The following is an 18,386-nucleotide window of genomic DNA, read 5'->3' as shown; positions in this document are numbered from 1 at the left end:
TTCAGTAGTCACGTTTATTTCTGTTCCAGCTTTCTTTTTTTACCACGCAAGTCATGTTGCACGCACATACACTTGGCCATGGAAAAGCAAAAGAAAGAATTGGCTTTTGTGTTTTTAAGCTTCCACGGGGCTTTCGGTGGCTTTTGCTCTCGAATGCCGCGAGGCGTTGGTGCGCCGTCTGGGCCGGCAACCAGATGCAAGCGGCCCAGTCGACGATATTGTGTGTTTGTGAAGGAGCTCGTCCCTCTTTTTGCCCATGGGCATTCCAGTAAAGAGGCGGCGGCACTTGTCGTCATCGGGGTCCGTGACCATTCAAAAAAAGAAAACAGCAAACTTTTCGAACATGCTGGGCCAGAGTGGTAAACAAGAAAAAACAGCAGCATGTGCTGCGAGCTACAAGTGCGGAATGCCGTAGGGTCCCCCTGACCGGACCTATGTTGGTGCCACGATTCGATAAAAATGCAAAAGAACAAAATGACACGTGCAAACGATTTGTCTGCTTTGACGGAAGCGCCGTAGAGGACAACAAAAGGAAAAGAACGGCACTTCTACACTGCCAGCTCGTTGCTGCGGATGTCGTCTGCTAGCAAACCGAGTTCCTCCCGGCGCGCGCGCGCCCGTTCCTCAACTCCACCCCTGCAGTCACGTGCTCCGCACGTCAGTGCTCTCCCATTGGTTGATCATTGGTTGACCTTGGGCAGACGCGCCGCCGCTGCTGCCGCTGGCGAATTTTTCCAACTCCGGCGATCTCGGTCGCTGGCGTTGCGAGCGTCCACTGGTCGCTCTAAAAAACCTGTTTTTGGGCTTCCGCGACGGCAGCCGCTCCGCTCTTGGAGCAAAATCGCTGCATGTGAAACAGGCTTAAGGCGGTAATGATGATGGTATGCAATCTCTTCGCGGTACCAACCTCTCGACTCTTTTTGCGTCGAAGGGGTTCTTATCTCCCTGCGGCCGCTACCATGGCTCCGGTTCATGCCTTTTACCCACGTTTTGTCGTTATCGCGGTCCGTGACGCACTTCAAAATGTCGTTATGGAAAATGAGGCTCGTGGGACACCGTCTGTTTCCTCCGCGCGACTAGTCTTCGCCATGCTGTAGCCGTATATATAGGCTCTTCTGCAATCTTGCGTGTGCACGTCGGCTTAAGATTTTGCATTTTTTTCGAGCAGACCACATAAGTCGTATGCATGTCTTATTCGTTTGCAGCGCCATGGCAGGAAGGTTTTTTGCCAGACTGAGAGGAGCGCAAGCAGGAAGCTCTATTCCTGTATGGCTGGCAGCCGGGTTTGTCTAGTGGCCGTGACTTGTTAAAGACTCACACTCACACAGAAGCTTTTCCCTGTTCTCGTGCGAGTAGACGGCAGACGCTTCCTGGTGCTGTTATCGTGTGTAGTGTGCGCACTACACGCTGTCGCCGTAGCCAACATGACCGAGCGTTTTTTTCCTGTTAAGTCGGGACGACAATCTTTGTAGTGCGGAGAGTTGACGCACATGAGTAACGAAGAGCCGTATTCACTACACATAACTTTTGCTACTTCGAGAAGCTTTTGCTAATCCGCTAAGCTTTATATGCTTGTGTTCGAGGACGTATCATCTTGTCATTGGCTGGAATTCTCTCACACGAAACCGATAACACAACATGCGCGGAATTCGCGAAGCTATCACTTCTTTTAGTTTTCGTATATTATGGTGAGCCTGAAAACAATATACAGCGCCACGCAAACTTGGTGCGTATTTTCTCGTTTGAAGCTTAATTGTTGACGCCTTTCTGACTTGTCATACTTGCACGCATAGAAAATTGTGAAATTTGGGCAGCGCGAACAAACGGGACCCAGAAAGAGCGGGACACAAGCAAGCGCAGACTGAAACCTGGATTTATTCACAGAAGAAATATATACATACATTGTTTGCGCTGCCAAAAGTTCACAATGGATCGATACCAACTAGCCCGCCTATCAACCCTTCTGCACGCATAGAACGCTTCAACTTGCCTTTGAATTAAAAGAAAGCGACCACAAAGCCGTGGTCCACGAATCTCCAGTCTACGCGAAGTCGCCATTGAGAAGGTCTTTGCCAGAACGGACAGCTTAACGTTAAGGTGTATAGACATCAAGTCTGAGCTTTACGATTCCTTATCAAGCCTGGTGTTTGTGTTGAGTCGACAGAAATATATACGTGTAATTCCGCGCTTCAGGAGGCTATCCTGAGGTGGACTGAGGTGGTAGAGGAGGCCTACCACGAGTAGCATCCCTCGCTGTCATCTCGCAGCCCCATTCCCTTAAGATGAGATTAATAAAGTTATTTCTCTCTCTCTCTCTGTCTGACAGCGGCCAGAAGAGGATTCTGTGAAGCCTTCAACGTTCGTTTCATTTGACAAAAGTTTGCAATATTTAGCTGTATCCAGCACTTTTCGTTGTTTATCTTGTTTCTAGCTCTCTTTCCATGCGAAGCAGAAGCCGGCGTATATGGAGGCTCCCGTATCTCATATAAAACGTATAAACCGAAAAAAAAAAGAAGTTGAAACCAACGAGGCAGCCTCACAACTCAGAGGCTTCCGCTAGTTTGCCATGACCCGCGTCACGATAGTTTGTCCACATAATCTCGCGCAGCACCCGTTTCCGCCTTCGGGCCCTCACGCCATGACAGGAACATTTTCCTCCCAGCGGCTTTGTGCAAGATGTCGACCAGTACACAAGATGCTGTCGGGCTAGCAGCAGCAGCAGCATAAGCCGAACGAGACGTTAGAGCGCAGGATGATCACATCACCGCCAACGCCATCAGAGCTTGTGTGTCGGTAGCCTTCCCACACATAACAAACACACGCTAAGGCTCTAGGTGCACACACGCTTGCGTATGAAAAGCTCCCCATCCCTGAACGTGCTCCAGCTCTTCCTAGTGGCGTTACTTTATAGTATAAGCGATGCCCTCTGCTCACCATGCGGGCCAGCCGTATATAAAGGGCTAAAAGGCAGGCCATAAACTCGGGAAGCCCACTGGGAGAATCACGCATCCCCGTGTAAACGTAGCGGACGTCTCCTTTCTTCTCGGTGGTTTTCCTTGGCCTCCTAGTTTCGCTTTTTGTTTTTTGTATGCACCACGTTTTACGTGACCGTTAGGGCGCGAAGGTGACGCCCTTCTTTTGTTTTTCCTTATTTCGATGTTCTTGTTCTGGCAGGGGTCGTTGTTTTCCGGGCTCTTGCGTCTCCTTAGCTCGGCGCCCGCACGAAAGCACGCTGTAGCCTAGGGGGCTTGTTCTAACGGGAGTGAGAGCTTAGCATGGCTAGAGGAAAAGACGCAAAAATGTAGGGAAAAAAAAAGAAAACTGTCAAGAGCGCTAGACAGGAAGGTAGGAATTGGAGAGGCCGTCCGGCGGACTACAGTACAAACACTTAGTGTCCCAGGAAGTGCCTTATAGAAACCTGCGTGACGCAGCAATGTGGAGCCCACAAAAAAAAAAGAAAAAAAAAGAAAAAAGGGAGGTAGACTGAAAAGAGAAAGCAGTCTTCAGCTTTGCTGTTTTTTTTTTTCATAATCATTGTTTTTGTCACTCCATAGCTTATATACGCGACGTATTGCATTCTGTTCTGACAGCGCATCGCCGGAAGCTGTATGAAAAGGAGGAACTATATCGCAGGCTTCCCTAATGGGGATGCTGGTAGAGGGAGCACGGAGGTTATCTCAACGCCGCCATTTTTGTGTCTCCGCTTTGTACACGTCGTAAATATTGACCCCAACGTCGTCTCGGTCTCCACTGTTTACGAGTGTGTACAATAGTACCCATGCATGTATACAGTGTCCCTTGACATATACATATATAGTTGTTTTTTTTTTGTTCTCGTTCCCTACTATACTTGTCCTGCATAGGCAACGAAAGAGAACAGAAGGCGAACAGTGACGCATTTGACAGCGCGCTCAGTCTGCGCACGTGCGGTGGTGTAGCATCGCATGTTGTTTCTTCTTGGACACACCTTTCGCCTAGTTTTCTTTTTTCTCTTTGCATCCGCCACTTTCGTTGCCGCGTGCCTAGTGAAAGCATTTGAGGGAACACTTTTCGCCGATATCAGCAACACGGAGGAAGGCACAGAGGCTGACACCATGGTACAGTAAGGAAAGAAAGTGCTTCATCATGCTGTGTTTAGGAGTCATACATAGGCTACGCACACCTTTGAATCCAGCTCTCATATAACCATAGGCGTATGCAGCATTCTTCATTACGGGGGAGGGGGGGGGGGCGAAATCTCTTGTTAGTCGAGTCCTTAAGGAAACAACCTCTGCAATGGATGCAAAAGTGGGAATGAAGCTATGACGTGCTTCTGACAACGGCATGCCATTGGTACACGGCTTTCGGGTGGTAGAGGTGAGAAGTAGACACTTCCTGGAATACAAAAAACGTACTTGGCCGTAAGCCCGCATATTAACGTTGACGTCACGGGTCCGCCTGAGTAAAGGTATGGGCAGAATCAGCACACCATTTAGATGATTAGTGAAAGCGCCCCCCCCCCCCCTTCTTCCCCCTTGCCCACCCTCTGCGCACGCCTGTGCATATAACATTTTGCGTCAACGATGTCGATCCTTGTTAATCATTTCGATGCACGGCTTCTTGCTTATATCTTACCTTTCCTTTTTTTCATTTTATTCATTGCTAAGCTGTTGCTTCTGTTCTCGGTCTCCTTCGTGCGCGTCGCTGTAGGAGAGATGATATCCCGGATGAGATTGCTCCAGAGCGATCTCAGAGTTTGCTCCGATAACTCCGCTTCGTTTATTTCCCTCTTGGTTCTACCAACACCTTGTTCGTTCGGATCCTTTATTCTTTCCTTGCATTCCTTCTTTCGCTTCGTTCCTTTCCTCCCTTTCATTCGCGGTTATGTGTACGCCGTGCCTCCACTGGCTCTGTGTTATAGTCCCTCGTTGTCGCGTCGTGTTCGGTCGACTGCGACGACGATTGAAGGAGAGAGGAAGGGCAAACGGTGGCCTGGAATGGAGTGAGAAAACTAGGAAAAAGCGCTATGATGAAGCGACGAAGGATGCGGGAGCGAGAGGGCGCACTGGAAGGTTACCGGAGAGCCTCTATACGCGGGACGGCACGGCTGCTGCGGTAAAGTGAGAAAAGAGCGCTTACTGGAGATAAGACCGACCTGACCTTCTAAAAGAAAGATTGTACGTCTAGCCGGCGCAAGGATCAAAGAACACCAGAGAAGGTGTAGTGTAGGAGTCGATGAAATAAGCGGATATAAGGCGGCAGAAATGAGGAAGAGGACGCAGGAGGCGTACCACGGAATCGGAGGGAATGCCATACCTCTAGGACCCAACCAACGAACCAATCAAATGGCGGGTGGCGTCACCGAATCTGGGGATCCTAAGAGAAAAGAAAGAAAGAAGGAATGGCGGGAAACGTCGCGGAACTTGGGGATCCGTATACAGGGAAAAGAAAGAAAGAAAGAAAGAAAGAAGGAGAGAAAGAAAGAAAGAAGGAAAGAAAGAAAGAAAGAAAGAAAGAAAGAAAGAAAGAAAGAAAGAAAGAAAGAAAGAAAGAAAGAAAGAAAGAAAGAAAGAAAGAAAGAAAGAAAGAAAGAAAGAAAGAAAGAAAGAAAGAAAGAAATGGTGCGGCAGCTGGGGCACGGTGAGGCGCCGCCAATACTTTTTCGGAAATGAGGATCTTTTGTGTTTCGCCGCTCCCTTAGAAAATAAAAAAAAGTCGGGAGAGTAGAGTGGAGGTAAGAAAGAATGAGCCGATTTTTCTTGTTGTTTACCGTTTAACTGGGCCGGCGGCTTACAATGTCGGAGTCTTTGAAGCGTCAAGCTGACACCGAGGTGTTAAACCACTGTTATATCGCCGACTGTTTTTATTTTTTTTTGCTTATTCAACAGATTGTTTGGTTCAATTTTTACGCACGTTAGGAAGTGAAAGCAAGCAATTATAAATACGCGGCTCTTGCCAGATGTAGGACGGTGGGCGTCTAAATCGCGCTCAAGATTTTCAAGTGGGAATGCGATCGGCAGGCTCATCTGCTATATGGCAAAATAAGTACCGCATAAGCTCGTCTTCTTTATATATATATATATATATATATATATATATATATATATATATATATATATATATATATATATATATATATATATATATATATATATATATATATATTGTAAAGGCGTTTATTGACGGCTGGAATGACGGCGACGATGCACAACAGTCACGACGGAGCGCAGACTCTCACGAGCACGAGCACGAGGGGCGTGCTCTCCGAGAAGAGGCGAAGAGGGCGACCCACTAGAAGGCGCTGGAGAGGACGGCCCATTACAAGGTTCCAATGCTTCTCTACAATTACCCCGGGTACGAAAAGGGAGCCGTCTGGCGACCTAGCAGGTGGTCACTATGAGCGGGTCATGGTAGGGTTTGAGGCGCTCCACGTTGACAATGTCGCGCCCTCGACGGCGCATGTCGGAAGATGGGTCGATGGGTTCAATCAGGTAGTTGGCCGGGGATGTGCTTTCGACGACACGGTAGGGACCTTCGTATTTGGGCAGCAGTTTGGAAGAGAGGCCAGTTGCAGTGGTAGGGACCGAGAGCCACACGAGTGCTCCAGGTAGGAACGTGGGTGCAGAAGTGTCGGTCTCACCGCGGATGCTTTTCTGCCGCTCTTGGTCCTGCGTAGTAAAGGTCTTCGCAAGCTCGCGAAACTCCTCAGCAAGTCTGGCTGTGGCAGAAATAGGCGCACACTCAGGTCGATCCGGCTTGTATGGAAGGATTGTGTCGATTGTGTGCGACGGGTGCCTGCCGTACAATAGGAAAAATGGTGAGAAACCAGTGGTGCTTTGAGGGGCCGTATTGTAGGCGTAGGTGACGAAAGGTAGAATGGAATCCCAATTTGTGTGATCGGCGGCGACATACATCGAGAGCATGTCGCCGAGCGTGCGGTTAAAGCGTTCCGTGAGCCCATTCGTCTGCGGGTGGTAAGCAGTAGTTTTGCGGTGAACAACGTTGCACTCTTTGAGGATGGCTTCGACGACTTCCAACAGGAAGACACGGCCTCGATCGCTGAGCAGCTCCAGGGGTGGACCGTGGCGCAGCACGAACCGGCGGAGCAGAAAGGAGGCTACATCGCGCGCTGTAGCCGCTGGGAGGGCGGCAGTTTCGGCGTATCGCGTAAGGTGGTCTACAGCGACGATGGCCCAGCGGTTACCAGCCGAAGTCAGAGGGAGTGGCCCATACAAATCGATGCCAACGCGCCCAAACGGCCGGTCAGGGCAAGGTAAAGGTTGCAGATTTGCTGGTGACTGGTGCGTTGAAGTTTTGCGGCGCTGACAATCGATGCAGGAGCGAACGAACTTCTGCACGTAGCGGTACATGCCTCGCCAAAAGTACCGTTGGCGAATGCGGTGGTATGTTTTCGATACCCCAGAGTGCGCACACTGCGGATCAGCGTGGAACGATTCGCATATTTCAGAACGCAGACTGCGGGGTATTACTAGTAGCCACTGGCGGCCGTCGGCGCTGTAATTGCATCGGTGGAGGAGGTCGTCGCGAATGGCGAAATGGTGCGCTTGACGACGCAACGCGCGAGTGGATGGTGTTGCCGAAGGATCAGTGAGCAAGTCTAGCAATGAAGCGATCCATTGATCCCTGCGCTGTTCGGTAGCGATAGTGTGAACGTCGATGGAAGAAACGGCATTGTGAGACATCGAGCTGTGGGTATTGTCGTCAGGCAAGGGGGAGCGCGAGAGTGCGTCGGCGTCAGCATGCTGGCGTCCGTTGCGGTACAGCACGCGGATATGGTAGTCCTGTAGGCGAAGTGCCCAGCGGGCGAGGCGGCCTGATGGATCCTTCAATGATGACAACCAGCAGAGGGCATGGTGGTCGGTGATGACATCAAATGGGTGACCATACAAATAAGGTCGGAACTTCGTAAGGGCCCAGATGATCGCTAGGCATTCCTTTTCGGTGACGGTGTAATTCGTCTCGGCTTTGGTGAGCGTACGACTTGCATATGCCACGACATATTCAGGGAACCCTGGTTTGCGCTGCGCAAGGACAGCGCCAAGGCCAACACCGCTGGCGTCTGTGTGTACGTCTGTAGGGGCCGTAGGGTCGTAGTGGCGTAGTATGGGAGGCGACGTCAACAGACGACGGAGCTTCGCGAAAGCGTCGTCGCACTCTGACGACCATGAATTGAGGGACCCGTTACTCCCGAGGAGCTTCGGCAGCGGCGATATGACGGTCGCGAAGTTTCGAATGAAGCGCCGAAAGTAGGAACACAGTCCTACGAAACTGCGCAGTTCTTTGACGGACGTAGGTTTGGGGAACTCGGTCACGGCCCGAAGCTTGCCTGGATCGGGAAGACTACCGTCCTTGGACACGACGTAACCGAGTATTGTCAGCTGCCGTGCTGCAAATCGGCACTTCTTTAGATTCAGTTGTAGACCGGCGTCGCTCAAAGGCGCCAAACATGCCGCAGGCGTTGAAGATGCGTGGAGAAGTCCGGAGCGAAAACAACGACGTCGTCGAGGTAGCACAAGCATGTGTGCCATTTCAGGTTGCGCAGAACGGTATCCATCATGCGCTCAAAGGTGGCGGGCGCATTACACAGCCCAAACGGCATGACGTTGAATTCGTACAAGCCGTCGGGCGTGACAAAGGCGGTCTTCGGTCGAGCGTCATCAGCCATGGGTACTTGCCAGTACCCTGAGCGCAAATCGAGAGATGAAAAGAATTCTGCTCCTTGCAGGCTGTCAATCGCGTCGTCTATTCGCGGTAGTGGATACACGTCCTTACGAGTGATCTTGTTGAGTCGTCGGTAGTCCACACAGAACCACACAGAACCGCACAGAACCCTCCTTCTTCGCAACAAGAACGACAGGAGGCGCCCAGGGGCTGTTAGAAGGTCGAATAAGATCTCGTCGAAGCATGTCGTCGACTTTCTCGTTGATAACACGGCGTTCTGTGGGAGATACGCGATATGGACGTTGCCGCAGTGGCGGCTGGGCGCCAGTGTCGATGCGATGCGTAACGGCGGAAGTGCGGCCGAGAGAAGTTTGAGCGACATCGAAAGAAGAGTGAAATTCGTCCAACAGGCCCAGAAGTTGGGAACGCTGGACCGGTGTAAGGTCGTCAGCAATGGAGGAACCAAAGACATCAGCGGGTGATGAACCAGACGTCGAAACAGCGCTGAGCGTACTGGTACTGTGGCAGTGCATTTCTTCTGGTTCGTCCATAACTTGTGCGTCTTCGAGGGGTTCCGCGCTGCCGAGACATTCCTCTCGGACCAACGTAACACTGTACGGAGATGGGTTGATAACAAAAATTGACGTACTGCCCTGAGTGACTTGCACGGTCGCGAAAGGCACCAGCATGCCTTTCCTCGTGCAAACATGGTCAGATGGCGAGAGAAGTGCAACGGTGTCGGTGAGACTGGCGCAGTACACTGACACCGCCGTCGACGAGTTTGCAGGCACCTTGGTGTCATCTTTGACAAGTACCTTGCCCGCAGCCGATGGACTGTCTGCCGGCGCCAATTCAGAGAATTGTGAGAGCTCTATTTCGGCTGGTGCGCAATGAATGACGGCGTCGTGGCGGGAGAGAAAATCCCATCCTAGGATGACGTCGTGAGAGCAGGCAGGAATTATGATCAATTCGACGGCGTACAGAGCATCCTGAATAATGACGCGAGCTGTGCATACCGCTGTTGGGTGAATACTTTGGGCGCTGGCTGTACGGAGGGAGAGCCCCGAAAGCGGCGTCGTCACTTTTCGCAGTAGTCGGCTAAACTTGGCGTCCATAACGGATACGGCGGCTCCAGTGTCGATAAGGGCGGATGCGCGAACACTGTCCACAAACACGTCAGTCACGTTCGAGGTGCTTCTCTGAGGGCTTTCGCAGTTCGATAGCGTCGCAACCTTTGCCTCGTGGACTGCGACGACTAGTTTTCCTGGTCGCGTGAGCCCGGACGTGGCCGCATCGGTGACAGTGAGCAACGTCGTGGAGACGGTGAACGGCGGGTAGATGGTGCAGGGCGGGACGTCGGTGACATAGGCGGCGCTTGGTCATAATAAGGGCTGCTTGATGAGCTGGTCAGGGTTGATGCGACCCGAGGCGGCTGCACGCGATTGCAGTAGCGTGCGACGTGACCGGCGCAACCGCACGCAAAGCAAATGGGGCGGTTGTCGGAAGTGCGCCAGCGGTTCGCGGGTCCGATCCATGTCGCAGAACGGGATGGACGAGGCGGCTGCTGATATGGGTGCATTGTGGGCAGCAGTCGGGGCCTGGGGACGACGTCGACGTATGTAGGCGGCACAGCCGCGTCGAAGGCCTGTGGTCCGACGACGGCTTCGGCGTAACTCCGCGGGCCAGCCACAGGAATCGCCTGGGGCGGCCTGGCTACAGCTTGCGCGTAGCTTAGTGGTGCAGGCACTAGAGGCGGCTGGTGGTATTCGGGAATGACCTCCGCGATTTCTTGCTGAATCGCTCGGCGGAGAGGAGGCAGAAGTGTATTGGCGGCTGGTCAACATGCTGCGGTGGAGTGAAAGCCAGTAGAGAGACGTGGCGGGCAATTTCCTCACGCACGAACGACTTGATTTCGGCGAGCAAGGTGGAGTGGTCAGGAATTGCCGACAAGCCTGCGAGATCATCATCGCGTGATGGTGGTCGACGGGTCATCAAGCGCTGCCGGCGCAGCTCCTCGTAGCTTTGGCACAGGGTAATGACCTCTGCCACTGTGCGAGGGTTTTTGGCCAGCAGCATGGTGAAGGCATCGTCGTCGATGCCTTTCAGAACATTCCTGATTCTGTCAGACTCCGACATGCTCGCGTCGGCTTTCTTGCACAGGTCAAGGATGTCTTCGATGTAGCTCGTGAACGATTCCCCTGCTTGCTGAGCTCGTTCACGTAAGCGCTGTTCGGCTTGAAGCTTACGAACGGCAGGGCGGCCAAACACGTTGACGATGGCGGTCTTGAAATCGGACCACGTCGGGAAATCGGATGCATGGTTGTTGTACCACATGCCTGCCACACCCGCGAGGTAGAAAACCAAGTTGGTCAGCTTGCCTACTTCGTCCCATTTATTGGGAACACTCACCCGTCCGTAAATCGCGAGCCAGTCCTCCACGTCAGTGCCATCCGCGCCGGTGAAAACAGGAGGATCGCGGATACGGGGGACACCGGGACAAGCGGTCGGGGCAGGAGGCGGCGTTTGCAGAGCGGCGTCTTGCGGCATGGTAGATGGCACGGTACGGGATCGGAGCTCCAGGGGCATCGAATGGAGACCGAAGTTGTGATGACGGTACAGCACTCTCCACCACTTTGTAAAGGCGTTTATTGACGGCTGGATTGACGGCGACGATGCAAAACAGTCACGACGGAGCGCAGACTCTCACGAGCACGAGCACGAGGGGCGTGCTCTCCGAGAAGAGGCGAAGAGGGCGACCCACTAGAAGGCGCTGGAGAGGACGGCCCATTACAAGGTTCCAATGCTTCTCTACAATATATATATTTGCGAGGATTGGATTTAGGGGGGGGGGGGCACCGTTCCAAGCTCTGACAAAAGCCCTGAGTGAAAAGCTGACTTACTGAACTGGTTTGGTCCCTGTCCGCTGCGGTGGTACTGTGGCTATGGTGCTCAACTGCTGACACGAAGGTCGCGGGTTTAATGCCGGCCGCGGCGGTCGCATTTCAATGGAGGCGAAGTGCTAGAGCGCCACAGCGATTGACACGTTTGGCGCACCTGCCAAGAACCACTCCGGTCTTAATTTAAATCAGAAAGGTACCTCCACATAGAGAGCCGACGTCAGTCACTTGCAAACCCATCTCTGGAATGTTTCGCCTGTCCTGCAGCGGCAGCGTGACCTTGCGTTGGTAACGGTTCGCTCTTCGCACCTTGCCAGATGAGCATTAGAGAGATATGGGCACGCGCATTTCACTACGGTGCACCGTAATAGCGGGCGGGCGTGTGTGAGTACGTGCGCACTCATAAGTGCAGACGAGGCTGGGAGCCGCGCCCCTTTCCACACGGTAGACGCCGGCGCGTGCGTGTGTGGCGCGACTAAGTTGACGGGCGCGCGACGAGACTCTCAGAATTCCAAGGACGAAATCACGCGTTCCTGCGGTCGTCGCGAATATACTCGTTTCGCCCGCTCGCATGCCGGGTGTATGCCATCATCCAATCCCGCTCCGGCAAGCTCTCGAGGCGGGCATCAAGATTCCTAGCGCGCCAACCAATCGAGCTGCCCATCCTCCACGCACCGGCGCCACTGATGACGCGGTGGTCTTTTTTTCTTTTAGGGCTGAAGCACCTTAGTGTCTAGGCTTGTCCGTTGTTGTCCGTCCGTCACGGCACATACCAGACGAAACATTTGTGACACATATGTGTGTCTGTTGCGATTACGATTATAAGGTCTCGGATAAAAGTCATGTGCAGCACTCAAAACACCCCTGAAATATCCTAATAAATATGAAATTGAATAATAATTAGACGCACTATGTTCCAGAAATCAATAAATCTGGCTATCACAATTCTGAGGATGTGCGCAGTGGGATGTGGAAGGTGTCGTGCCTGACAGTTTGACCATTGGCTCTCCATTTCACAGACCACAAAGCAGTAAAAGTGAAGGGAAAATGGAATCCAGAACTCAAGACCATATACGAATTATAACAAGAGGATTAAAATAGAAGAGCATTAAAGAGGAACCAAATAAATACATTTGTATACATATACACTCTATGTCACTCATTTTACATTCGCAGTGGCAACGCGCTCGTGATGTACGGTGACAGACCGGTACGATACCCAGTGCTTCGCCACTCGTCATGATTCACATTAGTGGAGATGCGATGATTTTTTTTTTATCTACGAACGAGGCGACCTAACACAGCAGCTATTCTCTAAGCAGCTATTCTCGAGCTGGCAGTTTCGGCGCTTGTAGGTACAAAACAAACACGAAGATAAAAAAAAAACACAAAAGCGCACATTTAGCGACTAACCGGCAGCAGTGCTCTTTGTCTTAGAAGGAGGCAGAAAAAAGAAGTAACGTTTGCCTTCGCATCGCTATTATGGAAGACATCCGCGGCTCATCCACGAATGTTGCGTCTCGGTTTGACCATTGACTCTCCATTGGCTCTCCATGTCAGCGCATTGGCTCTCCATGTTCATGGCTCTCCTTGAGTCAGCGCAGGAAATCGCTGACTCAAGCCCATCTGCCTTCATGGAAGCTATCACATCCCTATATACCATGTAACAAAGTGTTTACCTTGTTGTGTATCTTGTAACCCACCCCTTATGTAATACCCCCTAGTGGGGTCTTTAAGGAAATAAATAAAGAAAGAAAGAAAGAAAGAAGCCACAATATGCATCCTGCTCAAGGCATCCAAAAAATAAAATGAAATAAGGACAACGTTCGTTTACTTTATGAGTGTTAAAATATTATATGATAATCAATCCGTCCATCCATCCGTCAGTCCACTCACTCACTCACTCACTCACTCACTCACTCACTCACTCACTCACTCACTCACTCACTCACTCACTCACTCACTCACTCACTCACTCACTCACTCACTCACTCACTCACTCACTCACTCACTCACGCTCAATCAATCAATCAATCAATCAATCAATCAATCAATCAATCAATCAATCAATCAATCAATCAATCAATCAATCAATCAATCAATCAGTGAATCAATCAATCAATCAATCAATACTTTAAAGGAGCATACGCTAAATTAAAAAGGGACTTTCTGGACAGACACTTCGGATTTAGTTGCCGGATGTGCGATCTGCTATGGTTCGAGATTCTGTGTCACCTTGCGTCGTGTGCTAAACCTATTCTCTGATTATCCACCTTCATGAAGTGGAATAGATCCAGAACTTTTCAAGTCGGCACATTAGCTTTTTTTGTTTGTTTCTTGTTTTTTTTAACGCGCTTGATTCTTGTGGAGCTCTTAAAGACAGCCAACTTAACAAGAGACTTGCCTTCAGCGATAGGTTCTTGACTTGTGAAAAAGCTTAAGTTTTCCAGATTTCCCTTCTTTCCCCTGTCATTGTACCCGGGAATCGATAAGAAAGCGAGGGCTAATGTTTATTAACTTTCCCGCCGTACTATTGTGATTCAATGCCGAAGAACTCCGAGCAAGACGGATCGGGACGTCCCGTAAAACAAAACAAAACAAAAAAGACTTCGAGAGCGCTACGGAAAAAAAAGTGCAGCGCGACAAATCGTAAAAGCACGGCGGACTCAGTCCCTGCCTCAAGATTCTCACTCACGGCCGTGATTAATGGAGACGCGTCTCGCGGGGCTTCCTGAGACGAGCCTAACGGCGTGTCGTGTGCGCTGATTAAGTGCCCCTTTGCACCCCCAGAGGGCTCCACAAAGCACCCCGGACTCGCCATTCGCTCAGGCACACACATCCATTCAGATGGCCTCGCATATATGCACGCGTGTGGCTTGGTCTATGGGAGCTCGCCGACGCTATCCATCACACCCACATCCGCCGTTCGTTTTGCCCTCGGAGCCGTACGAGTGTACCGTATAATAAACACATCCACAGACTAGCGCCTGCCTGTATAGCGTTTTTTTTTCTCTATACACGGATAGCAGTCGTCTTGAAGCGAACGTATAGCAGTTCGGTAGTGCAGCGGAAGGTAATAGTGACATCGATGTGGTAATGGATTTTGAACGGACAACCTTCTATGTGGTTACTATTCATTTTTTCCTTTGTCAACTTGTGTTTTGGCTATACAATGTAGTTGGGTGCGAAGCACTGAATCAGAAGGCAGATGTCAAAGGCGCTATTTATTGCTCGTAGTAACGTCTCACCGCTGCACTTTGAGCACCTTATATACGTTGATGCTTCTTGGGTCATGTGGGGCTTTGGAGTACGGTTATAAGTGGTGAAAAAACAGAGTGATGGTGCGATTTCGTGCGCAACACGCTTACGCAAGAGGTCGTCGAGAAAAAAAATAAAAGAAATAGAAAAACAAGAAAAGAGTGAAAATATTCATTCAGTGGAGCAAGCATTACCCACAGGAAGAGGTACAGCTTCTTCATGCTGTTTAAGACGCAAGAACTATATATATATATATACGGCCGCTGAGTGACTTGTCTTCGAGCTCACTCGAACGAAGTAGCAGGTTCGAGCGCATCTTGGTTTTGTTGAATGGTAAGGACTCCAGGTCGTAAATAGGAAACGGGAATCCCTACTATGACACTTTTCCTAGCCCAAGTGTTGCTGTATAATCAATCAATCAATCAATCAATCAATCAATCAATCAATCAATCAATCAATCAATCAATCAATCAATCAATCAATCAATCAATCAATCTTGCAGCTTGAGTAAAACCGTTGATGTTCACGTATTAAGAGTTACACTCAAGGTTACCTCTGTCGTAATTTCGGTTCATTACGCTTTGTCAACAGAAACTCTTTAGAAAGTCACACGAGAAAGTTTTATTAACAAGGAAACATCTCACCATATTCAGATAATCAATACAAAGGACGCCGTCTTTGCTCAGTCTTTTGGTCGCATCTGCTCCCGTTTCGAGCCGCCGGCCCTCCGTCCGAGTTGGGGCGAGGGTTTCCTCCGCGCTCGCGGTTTTCGCTTTTCGGACCCCACTGCCCTCCAGGGCTTCTTCGCGTGTTTTTGCGGAGGACGGTACTGCTCCTTTTCTTTACTTTTGTATTCTTCTACAACCTCTTTAGGAGCCCGGTATCCATTTTGCACAGCTGGCCTACGACCGCCGCCACAGAATACTGCTATGGTGCGTCTTCTTAGTCAAGTGTGGATTTCTTTGGTTCAATAGATTGGCCTCTGTGCTCAATGAGTTTTCAGTTAGTAAGGGAGGTTAGTAAGGCCCCCTTCGCTAATAGTGTCTAACATCACGACCAGCTGGCATGACAAGCGTACCAACTCTTTCTGTTGTATACGGAGCCGGCGCCTGAATTTGGCTATTTTGCTGTTTCCGTGTAATGACTCAACGATCTAATGTTAATTAATGTCTCACCTTTTGCCTTCTTCGTGCTTGAATCTTCTCAGGTTCACCGTAAAAAGAGGGTCGTGGCCCGGGTCCGCTGCGAGAACATCAAGAACGACTGCCCCAAGCCGACCTGCGACGACCCCGTGCTCCTTTCCGAGAGATGCTGTAAGACCTGCCCGGGAGAAGGTCAGTGATTATACGAGTTTGTAAAAGACACGCGAACGCTTCACGTGGTATGTTTTTTGCTCGAAGTGAAAGCAATGGTAGAAAAAGTAGTGTCACCGAAACCAACGTTTCGACAAGTATCGCAGGTATGCCTCCCTCCTCCTCCACCATCGCCCAAAAAAAAAAAATCTCGACTGCCCCCTCGTTTGCTCCCCCTCCCACCAGTCCCCCCCCCCCCCCCCGAAAGAACCCACTTGCGCCTCGGTGTACCAGTTCCCAAAGTTCGAACTCCATGGTTTCTGCCTGAGCACAGCAGAAGCCCAACGTTCGTTTCCGCTCTGATTGTGAGGGCGTGGTTTCTACAATTCAACCGTGCGCCCCCACCACCCATTCACTACGATCACCGTGACCATAAAAAGCAATGTCCTAACCTCCCGAGGCATTGGCATAGCTGGGCGGGAGGGCCTAGGGAAGGGGGGGGGGTTGTTCTGCACTCCCTCCCCGAATTTTCTTTAATTTTTCACGTGTAAATGTACACGCACACATGCAAACACATGCATGAACATACATAAAGAGTGGGTGAACCACATCTCACCACCCACCCCGAAAAAAATTTCTGGCTAGGTTCCTGTCCCTGGGCATGACAGGGCTGTCCCTGATCGCTTGTTGTTTCCGAGTGCGCACGCCAGAGCTCGAGCACTTTCCCACGGCACGCGCGCCATTCCCAGCAGCAGGCGGGATTTGCCACATAACTTCTAAAACTAGATAAAGTCCAGGCAGAACTCCGTTTATTTGAGAAAGCGATGTACTTAATTAAAGTGAGAAGAAAGTGAGAGAGGGGCGGGGAGCCTCAAACAAAACGTAGCATCATTTCGTTCCGGCAGAGCTGAGGGACATACACGCGCGAAAACGACATACTGGTCATAAAGTGGACGTTAAGTGCTTTGGGGGCTTGGCTTCAGCGTCTATTTAATGGATTCCGCCGTTGGCTGCCGCGAAGGCGACGAATACCGCAAAAACCGCCAAAAACGTGTCCTCGCGCTTACTCTGATGGAACGACGGTGGCGGGGCTTTGTGTGTCCCTCGCTGATGCAAGCCCTGCGTGCGTGGCCGACCGGGCTGTGAAAATGCGTTGGCGATGAGGGCTCGAAAAGCGTTAAAAGCGGTGCTTTGGAGCTTGCATTCATCTTGGTGGCTGGCTTGGTTTTTTTGTTGATGTTGTTCGCGACCTCATTTGACACCTCGTTGTGGTAACTGCGTCTTTCATATAGCACGTCTTGGTTTGCTTATTGACATTCCTGTGCTTTAAAGCTCTTCATTCATTGTGCAAATGCGGCAGCGGGATAACTTTTATCCGAGAAATGTTTGAACCAACGTCAAAATAGAAGTTGAGCTTGAATAAAAACAAAATAGGGCCAATGGCAGTCGTGGTAAAACGTATTAATTTCCTGGTGTTTAGGGCAATCTGGATCAGTCAACGCGCATACAGAGATCAATCACAGAGCCAGCCTAGTCATTGTAGCTCATAGCACTCGTTGCACCGTCATCACTCCAGCCACGAATGTTTCGGGAGAATGGCGTTTCGATTTGCGTCCTCTTACGCTGTTGAATTGTCACGTGTTCTTGTCAATCCGCATAGCTAAATTGTGTTGTTCTCAGGGAAGAAAGTGCCCGTACCTTCCACATGATCAAGCCCACATCGCGGAGCTGCCTTCCATCTAACAACCCCTTTAGCCTTCAGGGACGACAGCGTAGGCATGCGCAGAGTTCTCCACTAGGGGGGAGGCAGCTTTATCGCAGCCCTCCCTCTCCCCTAACCTATTCCCCTTGATTGGTTGAGTGTGAAAAATCAAGAGTAGCAATGGATGCATAAATGAAAATGAAGCGATGGCGTACTTCTCACAGCAAACTGCCTTTGGTACGCGCGTTTCCGGTGCCATAAATGTTGAAAGGAAACTGTCCTTGGAATACAATATCAGGGGTCCTCGGCCGCCATTTTCGTCAAAAACCTGCACGGCCGTAATCCTTCATTTTAAACAATAACGTGACAGGTCCAACAGAGTAAAGGCATTGGACAAACTAGGTGTCCCCCTCAGATGATTAGGGGGGGGGGGATTACTCCCCCTCCCTGCTCCCCCCCCCTTCCTGTGCGCACGCTTACGGATGCCCAGCCATATCTCGGAACCGCGTCGTTAGCTTGTGCTAACGACTTCTGTCTCTACTACAACGACGTTGGGAGGAAGTGAGTTGCTTCCGC

The 18,386-nt window shown here is 50.7% G+C and overlaps 1 protein-coding gene across 2 annotated transcripts in view; it reads left to right on the top strand.

The window, feature by feature from the left end:
• Positions 1-18,386, top strand: part of LOC119389699 (dorsal-ventral patterning protein Sog) — a 252,839-nt gene that overhangs the window by 155,338 nt on the left and 79,115 nt on the right. For both annotated transcript variants that reach the window (XM_049414523.1, XM_049414522.1), the window contains exon 3: positions 16,024-16,150. In XM_049414523.1, coding sequence (XP_049270480.1) covers positions 16,024-16,150 — 127 coding nt within the window. The remainder of the gene's footprint in view (positions 1-16,023; positions 16,151-18,386) is intronic.

Source organism: Rhipicephalus sanguineus, chromosome 4, assembly GCF_013339695.2.
Source record: "Rhipicephalus sanguineus isolate Rsan-2018 chromosome 4, BIME_Rsan_1.4, whole genome shotgun sequence".
Taxonomy (NCBI): domain Eukaryota; kingdom Metazoa; phylum Arthropoda; class Arachnida; order Ixodida; family Ixodidae; genus Rhipicephalus; species Rhipicephalus sanguineus.
The sequence above is the reverse complement of the archived record's forward strand: the minus strand, read 5'-3'. Positions and strand labels throughout refer to the sequence as shown.